We start from the raw sequence: 23022 nt of genomic DNA, 5'->3' as shown, positions 1-23022 counted from the left end.
CCAGCCGGCTTCCCCGGTACAGACGGCTGCCGGCACCTTCCGGGCGGGCGTTATTTTGCATGACAGGAGGATGGGCCGCTGATTGATTTTTTTCTTTTTTTTTTTCAGGGGGGGAAATCACAGTCAGCGATGCACAGGGGTTACTCCTAGTGGTGCTCAGGGGACCATGTGGGATGCTGGGAATTGAAAACCTGGGTCGGCTGCGTGCAAGGCAAATGCCCTACCCACTGTGCTATCACCCCAGCCACTGTTGATTGACTTTTTTTAAAAAAGAGAAACATGCATTTTATCCACATAGGAAGATCTCCTGCTCTATGCTCTGCTTCCCGACTGGTTACTAAGGTCTCCAAGGGAAATGCAATTTCAAAGGCCTAGAAGATCCTTCTGTCGGCAGAGGGATCGTTTCTATTTTTCTTCGTTAGACCAGAGCCAGGTCTGGCCTGTGGAAGGCTCGCAACCAGGAAACTCCGTCTGGGGATTCTTGGCCTTTTGGTAACTCCCATCCACAGACGGGACATGGTGAGGAGTCCACACTGGTGCCCACAGTGGTCGTCCGGAGACCGACAACTTCTTTTCACTCTTTATTTTCCATGACAATCTTTGTCGAGGACAGAAATCATACATCCACAGTAAACTAAGAGACTTCTTTTTTTGGAGTGGGGAGGGGCAGGGTGAGGCAGGCACACCCGGAGATGCTCAGGGGTTCCTCCTGGCTCTGCACTCAGGGATCACTGCTGGTGGTGTTCGGGGGACCGTACAGGATGCCGGGGATCAAACCCGGGTTGGCCACGTGCAGGGCAAACGCCCTCCCCACTGGACTATAGCCCTGGCAACAACTAAAGGATTCTTTAGAGAAAACGGAGATGAGAAAATACAGATGAGACAACGGTCTCTTATACTAGTCAAAGGAGGTGAGTCTTGAGGGGACATTCTGTACAAAAAGTGGCTCCCATGGCCCAGCGGTGACCCCTGACCGTGGCTGGAGCTGAGGGCTGGCCGGGGGGTCTGGACTTTGGGTCTCCTACGACCCAGACTTGCAGTATTTCAGAGACAGTGAGAAAAAACCCTGGAACTGGTTTATTATCGATGGAATTTCAAAGGTCAAGGGACATTATAAGGTTGAAAGAGTCAGTAAGCTGGTTACACATTGAAATTTGGAGGGAAAATACAGAGAGGCACGTCTGAGTCTCCACCTTGTCCCCCAGAAGTCGTGCAAATAAACTTTCTCTGAAATATCCACTAGAGGGAGCAAGCAGTTGGGGAAAGATCAAAACAGGCTATTTAGCGTTTCCTTGTGATTAAAGTCAGTCAGAGGAAGCACCTAACATTTAAAAAGTCCAACATCTACAAGCTTTTAGCTTTAGCCAAAGCAACTTCGAAAGCTTTAATAAGTAAACCACAGAACAGTGTAAAGTCAGGCATAATTTCTGGGTTTCTAAGATTTAGGCATTTGAGTGCTGGAGATTCTAAACAACAAACAACCACGTCGCTCCCCCAGTCATGTCTTCGGAGAATTTGATGCCACCCACCAATATGAAAGCATGTTTGCCCTAATCAAAGAATGCCTGCAAAGTGAAGTAAGGCCAAATTATTTTTTCTCTTTCATTTGAAGAGTAATAATGTCCTGGGACTCTTACTCCTTCCCAATCCGAACAGAATACTGAGAATGACGTTTAAGAGAAAGTCTCTGTTTGACCCTTCTATTTTAGCATCTTTCTTTGCGTAAATAGAAAGTCATTTTTATTTTTTTTTTTTGGGGGGGGGCGGTTGGTGGTGGTGGTGGTTTGGGCCACACCTGGCGGTACTCAGGGCTTATTCCTGGCTCCGCACTCAGGGAACCAGAGGGGATGCTGGGGAATGAACGTGGGCCCACTGCATGCAAGCGAGCGCCCTGCCAGTTCGACTCTCTCTCTGACCGAGCAATCACCTCTCTTCTCATTCTAGAATATTCACCGATACATACCCACAGGGCCAACTGAGTGAGCATGTCATCAGCCTGCGGGCGGCTTGGCTGGGTCTCGCAGACCAGCTCTACCGTGGGTGGGTCGTTAGCATAACGGAATGAATGTCCAAGGAAGGGAAGGGACCCGCCCAGCGCACACAAAGGGCCTGGACACTGCATTTAGGCAGATCGACAAACCCGACAGTCTGGGGACAGGAGCAGCCGGGGGCCCGTGCTATCCGGGGCATCTCCGGACAGCGCTTAGGCGGGCGGCACGTGTGTGCGAGAGGACGTAGCGAGGGGAGGCCCACACTCACCGTTTTGCTCTGCAGGCTCTGGGGGCTGACGGGCTGGAGCGGCAGGCCGGCTGGCATGGACCTCCGGTCGGCCACGTAGACGTGCTGGGGAAAAGCAACACAAACGCTCGAGTCCCTCTCTCGCCAACGCCGGCGGTGAGACATCTTAAACTCATACTATATGAAATGATGGTGCGGAGACACTGCGGAGACACTGCAGCATATGCACACTGTCTGGGGGTTGCTGAGGACAGCGCCTAGAGCCTCAGGCGAGCAGGGCAAGTCTCTTATCACTGCTCTACACCACTGGCCCCTATTCTTTTTTTTTTTTTTTTTTGCTTTTGATGTGATGTACAGGGGTTACTCCTGGCTCATGCACTCAGAAATCACTCCTGGAGGTGCTCGGGGGACCATAAGGGATGCTGGGAATCGAACCCGGGTCAGCCGCGTACAAGGCAAACGCCCTACCCGCTGTTCTATCACTCCAGACCCTGGTCCCTATTCTTAAACGTAGAATTTAGCGGAAAGATTAGCTTTTAATTTATTTATGTATTTATTTGGGTTCTGGGTCATACCTGGCGGTGCTCAGGGTTTACTCCTAGCTCTGCACTCAGGGATCACTCCCGGTGGGCTCGGGGGACCCGATGGGGTGCCAGGGATCTTTCCTGGGTCAGCTACATGCAAGGCAAGAGCCCTGCCTGCTCTATTCTCTCTCTGGCCCTCAAAGATCAGCTTAAAAAAAAAAAGTTCTGGGAATCTGTGGAAGGCCTGGCTGGGGGCCCATAGGGCACAGGGTGTGCGGTTAGGAGTTCAACTCCCTGCGTCGCATCTGCAGCGGGCGTGATCCTGGCAGCTCTTCTTGAGGTGAATCCCGAGGATGCGAGTGAGTGAAGTGAATTTCGGCTACACACACAGTGCGCGTGTGTGCAGGTGTGGCCGCCAGCAAGCACCACTACCAAGAAGCCATCTGAGCCTCGGGGCCACATGAGTGTGACACACACACACACACACACACACACACACACAGAAGGAGAGAACTCATCAGAAAAAGGGGCAGTAGTACAGACATGGGGAGAGAATGAACCAACTTCAGTTCCAGGGGTCAGTGCAGTACTACAGCGGGCTTGCCTTGCATGTGGCTGACCGGGTTCGATCCCTGGCACCCCACACAGCAGCCCAAACACCATCAGGACTAAATCTTATGTACAGGGGCTGGAGCGATAGCACAGTGGGTAGGGTATTTGGCTTGCGCGTGGCTGACCTGGGTTCGATTCCCAGCATCCCATAGGGTCCCCTGATCACCGGCAGGAGTAACTTGTGAGTGCAGAGCCAAGAGTAAGCCCTGTGCATCACTGGGTGTGACCCAAAAAAGCAAAAAAAAAAAAAAGAAAAAATCTTATGTTCAGAGCCAGGGGTGAGCCCTGAGCCTGGCCGGGGTAGTCCCAAACCCACCAACATCCAAAATAAGCAACGCTGGCTGGATTCACTTCTCTGCCCCTGGCCTCCATCTGCGGTTAAGATCTCCTTCAGGAGCAGAGCACGAAGAAGAAAACTCACTCCTGATAAATGTGTTTGGAAAAGGAAGGAAGATCTTTAATAGCTTTTCCGGCCGATTATAGGTAGATTCATTTCTGAAATTGCACTAAGGCTCAAAAATGGTCCTTTCTGAAGGTTAGCCGCAAAGTGGTTTCCGAAGCTCCGTGGATGAACTTTTCCCGTGGCTACATTAACATTCATGGGCTGATTTGCATGTTAAACATTATTTTTTACTCTTTCAGGACTCTGAAATCTCAGCCCCTGGGCATGTGGGAAGTACTGGCTCCTGGGGGCCACCTGCTCCGAAGGTGACACATTTCAGGTGACTGACGCATGTTGGCAAGGGGACCACGTGCATAGGGGGGCTGCCATGGGCTGCCCGGGACCACACAGGCCACTACTAACCACTGGGCTTGAGGCACTGGACAACCTTCCCTGTTGTGGTGGCAGATAGAAGGTTTCCAACATTCTCATTTTTTTTTTCTTTCTTTCTTTTTTTTTTTTGCTTTTTTTGGGTCACACCTGGCGATGCTCAGGGGACCATATGGGATGCTGGGAATCGAACCTGTGTTGGCCATGTTGGCTGCATGCAAGGCAAACGCCCTACCCGCTGTGCTATCGCTCCAGCCCCAACATTCTCTTTTTGTTGTCATTGCTGCTCTGGTCTTGGGGACCACACCTGGGAGTAATCGGGGACTTCCCCTGGTTTGCGGAGTGGGGGAGCCACGCTTGGCGGTGCTCAGGGCTGACTCTTGGCTCTGCACTTGGGGATCACTCCCGGTGGTGCTGGGGCACCATAAGGCTGCCAGGGATTGGGCCGGTTGCATTCAAGGCAAGCACCCTACCTGTGACACGACCGCTTTGGCCGCTGGCTTAGCTTTTGAATGTATGAAGCGAGAAAACACTGAACTTGGTCACAATGGAGACCTAAGTGCCATTTTTTTTTTTTTTTTTTTTTTTTTGCTTTTTGGGTCACACCTGGCAATGCACAGGTGTTACTCCTGGCTCTGCACTCAGAAATTATTCCTCCTGGCGGTGCTCAGGGGACCATATGGGATGCTGGGAATCGAACTCAGGTTGGCCACGTGCAAGGCAAAGAAAGGCCCTACCCGCTGTGCTATCGCTCCAGCCCCCAAAGTGCCATTTTTAGATGGGACAGACAAAAACTTCCTCCAAACGAAGTTTCTGGGGACTTACTAATTCCTAACTAATGTTACCGGTGGAAATAGTTAGGGCCAGAGATAGTAACGGGGTTTTGGCTCTCTGGATTCCACCTTGGGCACCCCAAAGGGGGCCCAATCCTGCTAGGAGAGATGAATGCAGAGCTGGGAGTGAGCCCTGAGCACAGCCAGGCCTAAGCCCCAAACAAAACCCCCACAAACAGTGACCGGGCAGGAACGATCCTTCCCAGCCCAGTTCAGAGCCTCCTCCAGAGATCCCCAAAGCCGTCACTCCCCACGACGCCGGCCACCCACGCAAACGCCACTACCAGACCAAGTGACACAGGTGGTCTGGCACCAGACCAGGGCCTAAGAGGCAGGGGGGGCGAGTCATGCACTGGGCAGGGGTGGGGAGAGGCGGAGCTGGCGGTGCCGGGGTGTGGGGAGGCGGGAGGGGGGATCATTGAGCCTACCTTAGGGTGCGGGGCCCGGTGTCTGCGGTCCACGGTGACGTCCCCGCGCTGCAGGGGCGAGGTGAGGTCGGCGCGGAAGGCGCGCGTGGGGGAGTAGGGTCCGTAGGGGGGCGACGCGGGCTCGGGGGCTCCGTGCGGGGCTCCGGCGCGGGGCAGCGTGCCCTGCTTGCTGTAGAACTGCCGCTGCTGCCACTCGTACAGCTGCCACATGGTGTCGTCGCGCAGCGAGCGCCGCTTGTCCTCGGGCGGCTCGTGCGCGCAGGGCCCCGCCGCGCCGCACATGCTCTCCGGCCGCGCTTTGCTGTTGCGGGGCAGCGTGCGGTAGCCCTCGGGGTAGCGGGCGGCCGGCGGCGGCGCGCGGTGGCTTGGCATGTTCCGGGGCAGCGTCTGGTACGACACGAGCCTGCGGAGGGGGGACAGGGCGGGCCGTGAGCCGGGCGACCCCCGCCCTGCACCCAGGTCCTGCTTGCAACCCGGGGCCCCGCACCCCGGTCTGCATCCCGGCCTGCACCCAGGCCAAGACCCACACCCCAGATCCGCACTCCGGCTCCAAACCCCATACCCCATCCTGTCCCCGCACCCTGTCCCAAAACCCTGCCTGGCACCCCGGAGACAGCTCAACGAGCTGGAGTGCGGTGCTCGGTGTGGAGGGGATCCCAGGTTTGGAACCACAGGAAGCCCTCACCCTTAAAATCAAACCCCAAACCAAACCAAACCAAAAAAAAAAAAAACCCTGCAACTTTATCAAGGGGGCCAGAGAGAGATAGTATGGCAGATAGGGTGCCTGCTTGTACACAGCCAACCTGGGTTCGATCCCCGGCATCCCATATGGCTTCCCAAGCCCTGCCAGGATGATCCCTGAGGACAGAGCCAGGAATAAGTCCTCAGCCCCGATGGGTGTGAATCAGAAACAACAAAACGGAACAGAACAACCAAGATTTAAAAAATCTTCACATGCAACTAAAAGAGAATTCTCTCAAGATGTTAATAGAATAGGAGCTGCAGAGATAGGACAGCGGTTAATTCTTGCACGCAGCAGACATGGGTTGGATCTCCAGCATCGTGTGTGGAACCCAGAGCACCACCACGAGGAATTCCTGAGTGCAGAGACAGGAGGAACATTTGAACATCACTGGGGGTTCCCTCCCTCCAAAAAAGAAGATGCTAACAGACTTTTCATTCATTCATTCATTCATTCATTCATCATCCTGTTATTCGTCGATCGCCTCGAGCAGGCCCCAGTAACGTCTCTTTCATCCTAGCCCTGAGATTATATTCAAGGCTCTTTAGGAGAATGAGACCCATCATTGTTACTGGTATTTGGCATATTGGGTACGCCACGGGGAGTTTGCCAGACTCTGCCCTGTGGGCAGGCTACATTCGGTAGCCTGCCAGTTTGTCCAAAGTAAGAATGAGATAATAAGATGTCATAAAAAGATGTCCTGATAAGATGTCATGCAGCCGCGAATGCGGCCTCGTGGTTCCAGGAGCTGGATTTTATGGTTTCTGAGTCTTGGCCGCTGATGGGATTACACGGCGCCAGGGGGCCAGGAGGTGGGTGTGACCCCCGCCTACTGGAATTTGGAGGATCTGGGTGGAGGATGCTCGACTCCAATCCAAGTAGGCTTGGAGATCTCGGCCCCGGAACCCGCGTGGCTTTGTCCCTCTGCCAGTACCTTCATGTGTGCTAGAGGGCTAACAGACTATTAGGAGGCATATAGTGCTAAATTTTCTAAACTGAAGGAATAAAATTAAAATACTCGATAAGATACTCGGTTAGCCTTTGCGTTTCTTCATCATCTTACAGCGGTTCGAGTGAGAGGTAGCAGCTTCAATTCTCACTCTCAATGCAAACACAACCTTTGGACAACAATAGCCACAATAAGATCACACAAGTATTCAACTTCCACCTCGACTCCCCTGGCATAAATTCATATCCTGTATCGAGTGTCACCTGGTGAACCAAACACGTGGGAGCCATGTGCCCCTGAAGCCCAGATGCCTGCCCGCCTCTTCCAATGTGGCGGAAACGCCCTTCTCACGCTCTCTCTGCACTGCCATGCTCCCTGCTGCATGTACCTCTGCACGGTCCAACTGCTGCCTCCTACTGGGTATAAACATGGTCCAAACACCCGTGGCCACAGTGACCACAAGGGCTGTAGGACTCATGTGCAAGTTGCTAACCAAACTGCTCAGTTTCTGAAAGCCTGAGACCAGTCTCTTAAGGAAAAAAAAAAATTAAAAAAATTGTTTATTTATTTATCTTGGGTCACACTGGGCGATCCTCAGGGATTGCTCTGGCTCTGCACTCAGGTATCACTGGGAATCAAACCCAGGTTGGTCGCGTGCAAGGCAAACGCCCTCCCCCCTGTACCATCGCCAGAGTCTTTTCTGCCCAAGACGTTTGTCGCTGCAGAAACACTAACACAATATTTCTGTCATAATATTTCTGTGACCGAAGCTGTTAGGTACTATATTATTATTTTTGCTATGCTTTGGTGTTTGGGCCACACACCTGGTGGTTCTCAGGACTTACTCCTGACCCTACTTGGATTTGGGCCGAGCATCTTCCACCCAGATCCTCCAAATTCCAGTAGGCGGGGGTCACACCCACCAACTGGCCCCCTGGCGCCGTGTAATGCCATCAACGGCCAAGACTCAGAGACTATAAAAACCAGCTCCCGGAACCAGCATTTGCAGCTGTGCAACATCCTATTATGACATCTTATTATCTCATTCCTACTTTGGACAAACTGGCAGGTTACCGAATGTAGTCTGCCCACACGGCCGAGTCTGGCAAACTCCCTGTGTCGTACCCAATATGCCAAATACCAGTAACAATGATGGGTCTCATTCTCCTAAAAAGCCTTGAATATAATCTCAGGGCTAGGATGAAGGAGATGTTACTGGGACCTGCTCAAGGCAAGCGACGATTAACAGGATGATTTGTGATTTGTGACTCCTGACCCTGCACCCAGGAATTGCTCTTGGTGGGGGTTTGGGGCATCGTATTGGATGCTGGGGATCAAAGCTGGGTCTGCCACAAGCAAGGCCAGTGCCCTCCCTGCCGTACTATGGCTCTGGTCCCTGCGCTCACATTCGTAACGGGCCTTCTGGGCGAAGAGACAGAAATAGTATGGATGGCACCGAGGGAGTACAGCTACGTCAACTCGACACAAACCAGAACGAGGCCAGGAAACACACAGCAATCAAAAGAGTGGGAAAACAGCCAGGGGGGAAAGAGACTCCGAGATGGTGCTCCTGGGGCCGCACCACATGGGGGCGCCCATGCAGAGCCAGACTCGTCCTATGCCCTCCTGGTGGGACGCAGAGCCAGCCTTTGTGTCAAGGTCCTTTGTTTCACCCAGGCGATGATGCCCCCTGGAACATCTCTGCTTGCTTGGTTCTCAGTGGTGATGGGCACTGAGCCCAGGGCTCCCCAAACACAAACCAAATCCTCCACTGCTGAGTTGCACCCCTGGTCATACTAGGTCGCTGCTGGTGCTGCCATTTACTGTTACGATTCTTTCTGATACATGGAAACATGGAAGGCTCTTTGGGACCCTACGAAGAGACTTTTTTTTTTTTTTTTTACTTTTTGGGTCACACCTGGCGATGCACAGGGGTAATTACTCCTGCCTCTGCACTTAGGAATTACTCCTGGTGGTGCTCAGGGGACCCTATGGGATGCCGGGAATCAAATCCGGGTTGGCTGCGTGCAAGGCAAACTCTCTACCCGCTGTGCTATTGCCCCAGCCACTCTAAGAAAATACTTTTTTTTTTTTGCTTTTTGGGTCACACTCGGCAATGCTCAGGGGTTACTCCTGGCTCATGCACTCAAGAATCACTCCTGGCAGTGCTCGGGGGACCATATGGGATGCTGGGAATCGAACCCGTGTCGGCCATGTTGGCTGCGTGCAAGGCAAACACCCTACCCGCTGTGCTATCGCCCCAGCCCCCCTAAGAAAATACTTTTACAGCACTAAAAACCCCGTGCATTCCTCTGTATTCAAAATATTTGCAATTTGGGCTGGAAGGGTCCAGCAGGGAAGGCTACTGCGTGCGCACTGCACAGCCCAGACTCAGGCAAGGCTAGAAAACACAGGGTGCTGTAATTCCAATAAACACCCGAGGAGCGAGACGCACGCCCTTGACACCCCTGCTGTCAATGACCCGAGCGCGTAAGAACAGCTGTGGTTCGTGGCACGGAATGCCCAGACGCTTACCCCCGGGCCTCCTCCTCGTGACCCCGGCCCTTCTGGATTTTAATCCACTGTTCCAGCTGCTGCATGGAATTCGTTCTCTGTAGCACGCGCTCTGCCTCCGTGTGCAGTGGCCCGGGGTTTGGCGGGTTCCCGCCTCGGAGGTCGGCCAAGCTGACGTTGACCGTTTTGCTCTCGAAACTGTTCACGTTGACGGGCCGGTAGTGTCCAGCCTGGGCTGGGCACACGGCCCCGCCGTCGTACTCCGATGCCAGCGAGTTCAACTTGACGCTGTTGATTTTCGTCAAGGGCCTCTCCTGACCGTCCTTCTGAAATCCATATTTTTCAGCCTCAAGCGCCTTTTTTTCTTCATTTCTGCTCATTTCCTTGTTCTTCTGGTTGTTCTGAACCTCTGGCTTGATGAGTACTCTGTGGTTGGGGATGTTATTGATTTCTTTCGTCGACGCATTTTCCGACGTGACCTTGTCCACTCTGAAATCAGAGAAGGAAAATCAGACTGAATCCGGTCAAGTGATACAGCTCACTTCCGGGATTCAATCTAGGAAAAAAAATATATATATATATATATATAACCGTGGCCTTGATAAACAAACAAACTAACAAAAAAAACCCAATAAAACCCAAAATACCCAAGAGGCTCAGAGCAGCCAGGCCTGCTCAGATGCCCTGTGTTGGGGCAGAAGTTCCAGCTCACCAGCAGACTGGGTGGGCAGAAGAAAGCATCACAGTGAGACATTCTGGAGGAAACTGTGATGTATTCTGCACGAGATGGGACCACTGGGGACCAGGGACCCACAGGCTCCCCTGTGGTCAAGAGGACGAGCACCTTTCCAGATGAGCTCGTGGGGCCCGGTAGTGGGAAATCGCCAGCCAGGAAACTACAGTCTGAGGCTATCAACGTCCCGAGCCAAGACCACGGATGCGTCCAGCCTGCCGTTCTCCCTTCATCACCGTCACCAGTCCCTGTGCCTGTGTCCTGCGGGGCTGGAGTCTGGCAGTCGGCTGTGCCCATCTGGGCCCTGCCAGCCTCACCGCTCACCGTGCCAGCTGCTCTATCTGGGCCTTTGGGGTGAGCATCGGTTTTCCTGAGACTAATCCCTTGCAGGCTCCGACACAACCAACCGAGAACTGCCAAGACCATGCCACTCTCGGAGGCTGGCAGGAGGGGTCGGCCCTTTGGGCTTTCGTCCCCAAGGGCATCCGTGTTGGATCTCCATGGGGGACGCCTACATCTGCTAGTGCTGTGCCCCCTCGCCCCCCCCCCCCCCACCCCAGCAACGCACACGGGCAGGAATAGGATGGGGGAGAGGGGAAGTGAAGCCACAGGATTGGCTTCCTGAGGAATCCCCCGTGGCTGGGGCCGGCTGTCGCCAGCTGTCAGCCACAGCCCCCAGGTGAGATGCAGGTTCATCTGGAGCCCGGGGCACAGTTACTGGGCAGGTTATGGAGCTGCTGTCTTGGAAAAGGAAGTCAGAGCCGACTCACAGCCAAAGCATATTTATCCTTGCGGAATGAGGGGTGGGTGGTGCTGGTGGTTTTAACACTGAATATCAAATTCACAAAACCAGATATTTTCGACTCGGTTATCTTTATCCCAGCTACAGCGGCTATTTTAGATTAGAACCACACTGCCTCTTCCCCTCCCCACCCTCTTCGGGTTTTGCAAAGCCTTGTCATTTACGAAGTGTGACAGGAAAAGGTCACAGAGACCGACTCCTCTCCAAATGCAGTGAAATCGACCTGGAAATGTATGGAAGGTAACATAAATAATGTAGAACGCTCAATTCAATTGGAAAGAAAAAAAAAGTGACATTTCAGTTATTGCAAAAGATGCCCGAAAATACAGAAAATGAAAACAATGAGCCGAAGGGGCAAGATGGAAGATGTTTATCTCTTTTTTAATTGATAGAGGATTTTTTTTTGGGGGGGGGTGGGGTTGGGTCATACCTGGAAGTGCTCAGGGTTTACTCCTGGCTCTGCACTCAAAGGTTATGGTGGTGACTGGGACATCATATGGGATGCTGGCAAGGCAAATGCCCTACCCACTGTCTGGCTATCTCTTTGGCCCCTAGGAGAACGATCTTTTTAAAAATGCCATCAATTACCCACACAGGAAGGGAACTACGACACCATAGCTCATAAGTTTAAGGCTTTTTGAAGAAACAAGCTATCTAATTTGGGCTGATGTTTTATTTCTTAGGTGGGATGTTCTGATAAATTTTTATTTTCCAGTGTTCTGACCATACAGTAAGTAGAGAGAGCTGACTCCCTTCAGAACCGGCAAACAAAACCTCCTCAGACTTTGGGAATGATTAGGAGAACCATCAGGCACCTTCCGTTTGAGAGATCAGAACACGGCAAGAACAGAAGTGCCCACAACTGGACATGAAGAAAAGACAGGATTTCCACAGGGTCACAGTGAAGGACACTGCCAGGCTGGAGACAACTGCCCCAAAGACAACGGGAACAAAGACGTGAGACATGAGTCCTGGTCTTCAGTAGGAAACAGGAAGGGAAGGAAAACCATGGCAACGGGAAGGATTCGGTGCCTCAGGAGGAGGAGAGGGTGCTGAGTGGGGGTGAAGAGTTAGGCACGAAACCACATCAGTTAACACTGCAAACCACAGTGCTTAAAGGAAGAAAATAAGGTGCCTGCCATAAAGGTCACTGCTGGAGAGAACTGGACACTGGTAAAGGCATGGGTGCTGGAACACTGTATGCCTGACGCCCAGCTATGAAACCCAATCACCAATAACTCTGTAAATAATAAATTAAAAAACAAAAACCAAAGAGCAGCCCGAACAATTCTTGGCTACCAAGCACAGCATTCCACTCCAGGCTGAAAGTGATTATGGCCACATATTTGGCGAACAGGTCGCCAGCAACCAAACCAGAGGATGCACCCTCATCTTCATTATTCAGCTCAGAAATGATCATATTGCAGAGTAGGAAACACAGGAAAAGAAAATAAAAAAAAGGCAGGGATTCTGAAATAAGTATAATATACAACACCGAAGTGATCTGGAAATTAAACGTTTTAGTTATTACATAAATTTCTGTGTTAGAAACGAATCCTCAATTTGTAAGTCTACAACTGTACCTCATGGTGTCTCACTAATAAAAAAAAAAAAAAAGAAACTAATCCTCCCAAAATATTATCCTCACGTTAAAACCCACTGAAGATTTTAAATAATTTTCACCTACATCCTGCCTCAGGTTTAGAGTGCAAATCATCTCAGTTTTATGTTTTTTTTCCCCCTAGGCCATTTTCAAACACGGAATTTCAATAGCAGACGTGTCTTGATTCGCTTGTAGTCCAGAATATGCATGTGGTTGAGTTGCTTCTTTTTTTTCTTCTTTTTTTTTTTCATTTGTTTTTGGGTCATATCTGGTGCTGCTCAGGGCTCAATCCTGGCTCTGTGCTCAGGAATCATTCCTGGTGGGCTTAGGGACAATATGGGATGCCTGGGATCGAACCCAGATTGGCCATGTGCAAGGTAAATGCCTTACCCATCATACTATCACCCTAGCCCCGACCTGCTCTGTTCTAAGAACAGGGTCTAATATCTCTATATAAATGAATATTAAAATGATTCATCTGGTGTTGGAGCGGTAGTACAGTAGGTAGGGTGTTGCCTTGCAAGTGGCCGACCCGGGTTCGATTCCCAGCATCCCATATGGTCCCCCGAGCACCGTCAGGAGTAATTCCTGAGTGCATGAGCCAGGAGTAAGCCCTGTGCATTGCTGGGTGTGACCCAAAAAGAAAAAAAAAAAAAGATTCATCTGTTCGGGCAGGGAAAAAAAGAAAACTAAGAACAATTTTAACAGTACATGTTTATATTATCATGAACTCTTGTCATTTCAAAAGAAGGTGAAATTCATCAGGAAGTCGATATAATTACAAGTAATGGAGCTGCTTTCTGAAAACACTAAGGATGAGACAAAGAATTGACCACAAAATGCCGGGGGGTGGGGGGGGGGAATCCACTCATTTCACTGTAATTTTATAAACTTCAAAAACTTGCAAGGTAAAATTTAAACCACCAAGAAATTAACTGTGTGAGTATCAACTCTCTTCTAAGACTTGGGACCGTTAAGGAACTGCATCTTCTGTACCCTTATGATAACAGTGGGAAAAAAAAAATGTACTTACCGGAAGTTAAAGGTAATTCTGTAAGAAGAAAGAACATTCAGTGGGTCTGTTAGGATTCTGCATTCGCCCGGGGGACACTGACAGGTGAAGATGGGTGAGAGGAGAGGGGTGGGGAGCACATGCGGGTTCTAACTAAGAGCATGGATTCCACATGGAGCACGAGCAAACCCTCGCTGGCCAGGGGCCACGCGCTCTCGCGTCCTGCCTGCTGCAATGACCCCGTGCCATGGCACTGACTGGCTCTGGCGTGGCGCCCCGCGAGCCGGTACCTTTTCACGGGCTCCGTCTGGACCAGGGCGGCGTCCAGCATGGCTTTCATCCACAGCTCCATTTCCTTGCCTGTGTCGGTGCAGAAATAATAGGTCCGCATGTTGGGGTGGGCTGCCTGGTGGGAGACGGCACGGTCACGTTCAGTCAAGACACAGGATCTGCAAAGGGAAAAGGAAGGTCAGTGCCGGCCCGGGTCCATCACCCTCACTCTACCGAGACTGCAAGGCGGTCGACGGGGGTCTTCCAGGGGAGAGAGAAACAGAGGATTTCAGGGGCCGGGGCGACAGTACTGGCAGGGAGGGCGTTTGCCTTGCATGTGGCCGACCCGGGTTATATCCCTGGCATCCCCTATGGTCCTCTGAGCACTGCCAGGAGTAACTCCTCAGTGCAGAGCCAGGAGGAAGCCCTGAGCATTGCCAGGTATGACCCAAAAGCAAAACAAAAACAAAAACAAAAACAAAAACCAGAGAACAGATAATTACCAAAAAATGATGCAATCTGTTTTTTAGCTTTTTGGGTCACACCTGATGATGCACAAGGGTTACTCCTGGCTCATGCACTCAGGAATTACTCTTGGCGGTGCTCAGGGGACCCTATGGGATGCTGGGAATGGAAACCAGGTTGGCCTCGTGCAAGGCAAATGCCCTGCCCGCTGTGCTATTGCACCAGCCCCAGTGATGCAATCTTTTTTTTTTTTTTTTTGCTTTTTTGGTCACACCTGGTAATGCACAGGGGTTACTCCTGGACCATGCACTCAGGAACCACTCCTGGTGGTGCTCAGGGGACCCTATGGGATGCTGGGAATGGAAACCAGGTTGGCCTCATGCAAGGCAAACGCCCTGCCCACTGTGCTATTGCACCAGCCCCAGTGATGCAATCTTTTTTTTTTTTTTTTGCTTTTTTGGTCACACCTGGTGATGCACAGGGGTTACTCCTGGCTCATGCACTCAGGAACCACTCCTGGTGGTGCTCAGGGGACCCTATGGGATGCTGGGAATGGAAACCAGGTTGGCCTCGTGCAAGGCAAATGCCCTGCCCGCTGTGCTATTGCTCCAGCCCCAAAGATGCAATCTTAACAGAGAGAAATATTGATTTCTGTTTTTCAAATATCGGGGCCACACCCAGCAGTGCTGGACCGTGTGAGTGGGACATGCAGTGCTGGGCACTGAACTCGGGGGCCAGCACCCCAAGGGCTGCGATGGAGAGTGAGAGAGAGATCACAAAGGTAAGAAAGGAGGCGTGGGAGCACCTCCCACTCACTGCAGTTCCGCCCTCACTTAATGCGCCTGAACTGAGCAGGGACATGGAGGGCCGGTCCACAAGGCAGCAACCCGAGTGACCAAGACTTGAGACGGGGCTGCTGGCCAAGCGCCGGCTCCAGTCCTCATTAACACCAACGTGCACACACGAGAGCTTTACCGACGACCCAACGCTCTTGTTTGTGAGCGTTTCCTCCCGAATGTCAGGGCCAAAAGGGGAACGACTGGGTTTGAGACGAACAAAAGAAGGGCTTGGCCGAGGGTGCAAAGGCCTGAGCACAGGCCCGGCATGCAGGAAGCCGGGCTCGATCCCCAGCAGAGCCACGTGTCGCCCCCAAATGAAAGAGCAAAGAGAAAAGAAGGGGCTACGGACTGGTCATGTTGCTGGTTTCCCCACTGCAGGGGAACAGAAGCAATCAAAGGGGCGGGGGGGGCGGGCAGAAGGGCTGTGGCCACAGGGTGGGCAGTGCCGGGGAGGACCAGGACGCACAGAATCCTGGAGGCAGGCGAGAGCGGGAACAAGGCCCAGGAGGGGGCTGAGCGTCAGGGACGCGCCAAGAGAAACCAGGGCTCTGTCAGTCTAGGGTGATGTGAGAAGCACTAATGGTACATCAGGGGCCGTGCTGCATAACGGGATTCTAGGGTTGCGCCCGGCACTGCCAACTACACTCCAGGATGCCCCACCCATGACGCTTCCACTTCCTTCCTCTGGATTCTCTTTTTTCTGAATCAGACACACTTCCCTAAATACATCTAATAAGATTATCACTGTCACTGTCGCTGTCCTCCTGTTTTTCATCGATTTGCTCAAGCGGGCCCAGTTAACGTCTCCTTTGTGAGACTTCTTGTTAACTGTGTTGGCATATCGAATACGTCACGGGGAGCTTGCCAGGCTTTGCTGTGCGGGTAAGATGCTCCGAAATATTTACGTAAGAGATTCTTGACCGTTGAGGAGAAAGGTAAAACTATCTAGGGAGACAATTGCAAGGAAGCACCTCAAGGGGCTGTTGACAGAGGGGAACGCACTTTCCTTGCAGGTGGCTGTGGATGCAAACCCGTCTCGAGTTCCTGGTTCCACATATGGTCCCCTAACACCGCCGGGTCTGGCTCCTGAGCACGGAGCCGGGAGTGACATCTGAACACTGCGGGCAATGCTTCCACCGGCTCCCTCAAGAAGACTTCCAAGAAGGCTACCAGTTCTTAAAAAGGAGGTGAGGAGCTTGCCTTCCATGTGGTCAATCCCAGTTTGGTCCCGGGCACCACATGTGGTCCCCCACCAAGCACTGCCAGGGCACAGTGAATGTGGTCCAACCATAACCCCCCACATCAAATTAAAAACAAAAGAAACTGAACCCAGCAGGAAGGGTCCCTGGGCAGTCTGGATGGGGCCTGGAGCAACAGCAGTGGAAGGACGTGGGGCTAGAGCCAACGCTTAACCCATAACCCAGACTTAGAAACTCACAGCCCCCCCCCACCCCCCCTGCCCACCGCCACCAGCCAGCATGCAAACGGGAACACCAGTTTCCCACAGTGCTCCGTTTCCGAGTCTACTTACCATTACGACAATCGCAGCATCAACGCTAGCAGACTTAGTGAACAGAGGCTCATAAATTCAGAGGAAACACCACCACAGAAAAGAGGATTTGAAAGAAAAGTTAGCGCTTGTGCTACAGCTAAAACTACAATTACGCCACAATATTAGCGAAAATGTACTCAATGGTTCTGATCACTTTTATGATACTTTTACCACCTCAGTGTTTTTTTAGGAGTCTTAAGAACCTAGCAACACGCCCGACCAACAAGGCACATTCAGTAATATTTGTCAAGATGACGAACAACAACAACAAAAATCTTTTAACCCATGACCAAAACAACAGCGTTATCATCATAATAGTTCTACACAGCAACTTCAAGAAGTTGCGATTCCTGTTGAACTCTGCAGGGCCATGACAAGACCCGCAGGTCCTTGCTCAGACACCCACAGCACAGGGCGGCCCTCGGGCACCCCCCTCCGCTGGACCCCTCTGCTGCCCTTTCTCCTCCACATCCCGGGAACATTAGCCAAGTGTTAAAGTAACACGCAGACCTCTTCCTACGCAGCCTTGGAAAGCACCTGGGAATGAAAAATTCCTCAGCGACAGCACAGGAGAGACAGCCTCTGGGGGAAAGTGCTTGTCCTGCGCACAGCCAACCCAGTTCAATCTCCAGTACCACCTTTGGGCGCCTGGGCACCTCCAAGGACGCTCCTGAGCACAGCGCCAGGGTGATCCCTGAGCAAGGCTGGGTGTGGGAACTCATCCACACCTCCCGTCCCCAGATTCCTTAACACCAATATTCTCCTGCAAATTGAAGTTCATGAAGTACTTAGACCCATGAACATCATGGCAAATAATCTGTAGGATCATAAATTTACATGTAAGTTGTCGATACTATTCTTTTTCCACAAATTTATTAAGAAAAACCCAAACACTGGCTGGGGAGACAGCTCCTAGGACTGGAGAGCACACTTTTAGTCTGTGGGAGTCCCAGGTTTGATCCCTGGAACTTGTGATTCCTGAGTACTTAGCTGGGAGTCGCCTCCAAGAACCAACAGGTGTGGTTTGAAAACAAAACCAAACCCTTAAAAATAAAAAAAAAACAAACAACAAAATGAACCAAATTTCCTAAACAACCAGACTGCCATTCATAATACATTTTTAAGTGAAAAAATTATTGCAATAGAAATATTTCTTTTATAATAATCTATAGGCTAATACCCATTTTCAATCAGTCTAAAAATCTGACTATGACCCTAGAGAATTAAATAGAATGACTTCCTTACCTTAAAAGCGTATTTGCGATTAATGTGGTCCTCTGAGGAAAGCATCGCAATCTGAAAACTGGGTAGCAGGATACTTCCCAAGATACCTTCTTCTTTTTCATCTAAGAAATAATTTAAAATCTGATTAGAATATTCTCAAGGAATAAAAGACAATTTCTCAAAACATAATGTGACCGAGGGAAAAGTTTTGTATTCATAAACCAAATGAATTCATGCATTTCGTTGGCAGTTCCTTGTTTTAAAGGGAAAACATGCAATACCCAAAATAAATGTATTTCCTTGCATGAAAAAAGGCACTATGATATATGATACTGTTTATATTAATACCGCAGAAATACAACAGCTCTATACGACACTGACTATATGCATGGCAGTTTCTTGATTCATGCATTATTAGGCATCTGGGTTGTTTCCAGGTTCTGGCTATTCCGAACATAGGAATGCAAGCATCTTTTTTTTAAATTTATTTATTAAATCACCGTGAGAACAGTCACGAAGCCTTTCAGTTTAAGTCTTGGTCGGCCATACAATGATCAAACACCCATCCTTTCACCAGTGCACATTTTCCACCACCAAGACCCCCAGTGTACCCCCGTCCCACCCCTCACCCTGCCTGTGTGGCAGACTTCCACTTTACTCTTTCTCTACGTTGATCACATTCAATATTATGATAATAGACCCACCATTATTATTTGGAATTTTCCCCAACAATCAGCCCTACCACGAAGACATCATTAGATAATTTGTTTTCTATTGCTGGTTATGAAGAGCACATGATGTTGCCTAGCTGCTATCGCGGCCATGCAATTTTGGATTTCTGATATTCTAATAATAAGTCTAGAGGGATTACTGCCAAAAGCAGGTGGGTTCTGAGGTTGGTTTGTGTGCCTCTGGGATCATGGTCGTTCAGGAGTTGGAGGAGGTATTTGTGGGGGGCAACTCGGGCCTTGTCAGGGTGAGGAGCAGGGCCGGTTCCACCTGCCATGAGGCCCCAACGTGCCTTGTCACTGCAGTCTCATACCTGACTGTCCATTAGGCTTTGAAAGATGATGGCCACCATGCCACTGTCGCCAGGGGGAAAAGGCAGAGGGACAAACATCCTTCTCCTCCCGGGGTGACACGGCGCCGTAGTTTAATGCACAGTCCAGATGCATTTCTGCCAAACGCTGGTGGTATCCGAGATTGGCAAGCGTCTTTTTGAATGACTGTTTTTGTGTTCTTGGGGTAGGTGCTAAGAAGTAGAAATGCTGGGTACTATGGGAGCTCTAGTCTTCATTTTTTGACAAGCCTCCATGCTGTTCTTCACAGAGGCTGAGCAGACCAGGGTTCCCTACCACCACACCCCGACCAGCACTGGCTGTTTCCCACCTTTTGGATATATGTCATTCTCACTGCTGCAAGGTGATATCTCACTGACACTCTGGTTCGCATTTCCCTGATGATATGTGACGGGAAACACTTTGCTTTCTCTGCAGTTGACTATTTTTTCGAACCTTATTTAGAACATCGTGGTTTACAAAGTTACTCACAATGCAGTTGTTTCAGGCATTCTACGTGCCAACACCAACCCCATCACCAGTATGGCCTTCCCTCCACCCTCAAGCCTGTCCCCAGCCCCCCTCCCCCCCAAGCCTGCCCCTTTAGCAGGTACAAAATCATTTATTTTATATGGCTTATTACAACAAAAAGGTAAGTGAAATTATCAAAAAATAGTTCAGTCAGAGAAAATGTGTGAAAACTGTTTTATCTCACAGTGGGGTTATTAAAGTCATTCGTCGAGGATTTACCGAGCTGTTTCTTCCTAGTTGAGCCTTCTATGTGACTGCTCTTGTTTACTGAGCGGACTGGGCTTCTCTGCTCCTTTCCCACCTAATTTGCAGTGGTCCCACTGGGTCCTCAGCACTGTGGAATTCGGAGGTTTCTGCAGCAGGTGAGGAGCTGGGACGATTCGTCGGGTTGTTCTCTACTGAGATGAGTGGTGACACAGTGAGGCCGGACCATTATAGATGTGGTGGGAAGGGGGGGTGTGGTTGCCTGAGCTTCCGGTACTAAGGGTATGGTGGTGGTGGGGGAGGGGGCGCTGCCCGGCCCCAGAGATTTTAGCCCAGAGACCTGTGTGCTGGGTAGTTTCATGGGCTTGGCGTCTCTTCTGAGATGAGCTGTGAAGCTGGGCTGTTTGTCTGAGGGACGCTTTTCATAGGCATAAGCTCACTGGCCATCCGGACGCCTTCTGTGAAGTGTTCAGTCAGCTCCTCTCCCGCCTTTTGAAGGGGTTGTTCTGTTGTGAGCAAGTTTTGAGAGTCTTGGATCTGAGCCCTCTTTCTCCCGGGCGTGGTGAGTATTTTCTTCCACTCAGCAGAGTGTCTTTTTATTTTGGTTTATTTTTATTCCATTTCTTTCACAGGGTAGAAACTCTTTTTTTTTTTTTTTTTTTTGGTATGATGTAGTTAAATTTGTGTCTTTTTGCTCTACTTTTCTTAGCCAACTGACACGGAATCTCGGAAGTTGTCTCTGGTGATGCTCTCATGGTGTTTCCACAATATATTTTACGCGTTCAGGTCTAATATCTAAAATTGGGATCTCTTAGTCCAACTTGAATTAATTTCTTGTGTATGATGCGAGAAAAGGGTTCGAATTATTTGAGGGGTGGTGCAGGGGAGTGGCCGCCAGCTTTCCCTTGCTCTATTTCATGCATTCGGGCTGGAGCGATAGCACAGTGGGTAGGGTGTTTGCCTTGCATGCAGCCAACACGGTCGACCTGAGTTTGATTCCTCCGCCCCTCTCGGAGAGCCCGGCAAGCTACTGAGAGTATCTCGCCTGCACGGCAAAGCCTGGCAAGCTCCCCGTGACATATTCAATATGTCAAACACAGTAACAAGAAGTCTCAAAATGGAGATGTTACTGGGCCTGCTTGAGCAAATCGATGAACAACAGGAGGACAGTGACAGTGATTTCATGCATCTAGTTCCTTTGTCAAGATTAAGTCCAGGGAAGGAAATTGGGGTCATTGGTAGAAGGATGGGGGTTGGAACACTGTATGACTGAACCTGACCATCAACAGTTCTGTAACTCAATATCTCACAGTGATTCAATAAAAAATAAATAAAATAAAGTCAGGGGAAAACTTACTGACCATTTTTTCCACACTTCACCTGGAATATTCTAATACTTACTGTCTTTTACTGTTCCAGCACCAGTGGGACTTTTCTTTCTTTCCTTTTTTTTTTTTTTTTTTTGGTTTCTGGATCCCACTTGGCAATGCCCGGGGGTCACACCTGGCGGTGCTTGGAGGACCATATGTTCATTGAACCCAGGTCGGCTGCCCACAATACTATCGCTCTAGCCCGCAATAATCATCGCTCTAGGGTGATTATTCTAAAACACCCGATGCTGTTATCAGTCTTGTAGTCAAGATAACACGGAAATTAATCGGCAATGTAAACAAAATACCTTTGATGTCTTCACCTATCTGTTTAGCCTTTATTCTTGCTATGTCATCATCTTGTTCCAGCAGCCTTTCCCAAGGTGTGACTTAAACATGCCACGTTCACTCACGCCCGCTCTATGCTGTTTTTTTTTATTTTTAAATTTTTTTAATTGAATCACTGTGAGATATGGTTACTAGCTTTCATGTTTGAGTTTCAATCATACAATGATCAAGCACCCATCCCTCTACCAGTGCACATTCCTCACCACCAACATCTACAGCATAACCCTCCCTTTCCAATCCGCCCTCGGCCTCCATGGCAGACAATTTCCCCCATACTCTCTACTTTTGGGCATTATGGTCTGCAACACAGATAGATACTGAGAGGCCATCATGTTTGTTCCTTTATCTACTTTCAGCACCCATCTCCCATCCTAAGCGATCCCTCCAGCCATCATTGACTTAGTGATCCCATCTCTATCCCAGCTGCCTTCTCCCTGAGCTCATGAGACAGGCTTCCAACTAGGGGGCAATATTCCTGGTCCTTGTGTCTACTGTCCTTGGGTGTCAGTCTCATATTATATTTTATATTCCACAGATGAGTGCAGTCCTTCTACGTGTGTCCCTCTCTTTCTGACTCATTTCACTTAGCATGAAACTCTCCATGTCCATCCACTTATAAGCAAATTTCATGACTTCATCTTTCCTCACAACTGCATAGTATTCCACTGTGTAGATGTACCAGAGTTTCTTTAACCAGTTGTCTGTTCTCAGGCACTTGGGTTGTTTCCCGATTCTGTATGCCGTCTTTCGAGGTCTCCCTTCCTTTGCAACCCCCTCCCTGTGGAGGTGCGGCCTTTCTCATCTGAATGGAGCCCTCTGACAACCTTCCTCAGACTCCTTCAGCTCCCCAGAGTCCTGTGCACAGGCTTTTGGGGCTCATCTTCCTGTGGAAGCAGAAATCCCAGGCGCCCCCAGAGAAGGGCGGATCCTCCAGTACAGGAAGAAACAGCTATGAGATAATGAAGGACCACGGCAGTGCCAGGCTTTCCCGTGAGAACACCAGATCGTTTTATGTAGGGAATTCCAGAAAAACATCTCATTGGAAGAATCAGTAAGAGTTCCTGCAGAAAACCATCCTGGGCTGACTCCTCAGTCCGACTTCTCCTTGGAATATGTGTCTTGCTCGCTCGTCTTTTTCTCTGTCGGCTGATTTCCATTCTGGAGAAGGATGCGTTCTCTCTTGAACATATTCTCTTTCTCTTCTCTAACCTTTTTTTTAAAAATTTTAAAAAAATTTTTGGGTCTCACTGGCAATGCTCAGGGGTTACTCCTGGCTCTGCACTCAGGAACTCAGGGGACCATATGGGATTCAGGGAATTGAACCACCTGGGTTGGTCGAGAGCAAGGAAGACACCCTTCCCGCTGAACTATTGTTCCAGTCCCTCTCCCTTCTTTCTAA

The 23022-nt window shown here is 50.3% G+C and overlaps 1 protein-coding gene across 4 annotated transcripts in view; it reads right to left on the bottom strand.

Moving 5' to 3' along the window:
• The window catches only part of PLEKHA5 (pleckstrin homology domain containing A5), a 216606-nt gene that overhangs the window by 52636 nt on the left and 140948 nt on the right, over positions 1-23022 (bottom strand). For all 4 annotated transcript variants that reach the window (XR_008795227.1, XR_008795226.1, XM_056134569.1 and 1 more), the window contains exons 8-13: positions 18134-18234; positions 14053-14168; positions 13784-13801; positions 9634-10101; positions 5408-5810; positions 2260-2343 (exon numbers count right to left, since the gene is read on the bottom strand). Coding sequence is in view for 2 of the 4 variants with exons in the window: in XM_056134569.1 (XP_055990544.1) it covers positions 2260-2343; positions 5408-5810; positions 9634-10101; positions 13784-13801; positions 14053-14168; positions 18134-18234 (1190 nt within the window). In the remaining 2 variants the exon portion in view is untranslated. The remainder of the gene's footprint in view (positions 1-2259; positions 2344-5407; positions 5811-9633; positions 10102-13783; positions 13802-14052; positions 14169-18133; positions 18235-23022) is intronic.

The sequence above is a fragment of the Sorex fumeus genome, unplaced genomic scaffold, assembly GCF_029834395.1.
Source record: "Sorex fumeus unplaced genomic scaffold, SorFum_2.1 ptg000100l, whole genome shotgun sequence".
NCBI lineage: Eukaryota > Metazoa > Chordata > Mammalia > Eulipotyphla > Soricidae > Sorex > Sorex fumeus.
This window is presented reverse-complemented; position numbering and strand designations above follow the sequence as displayed.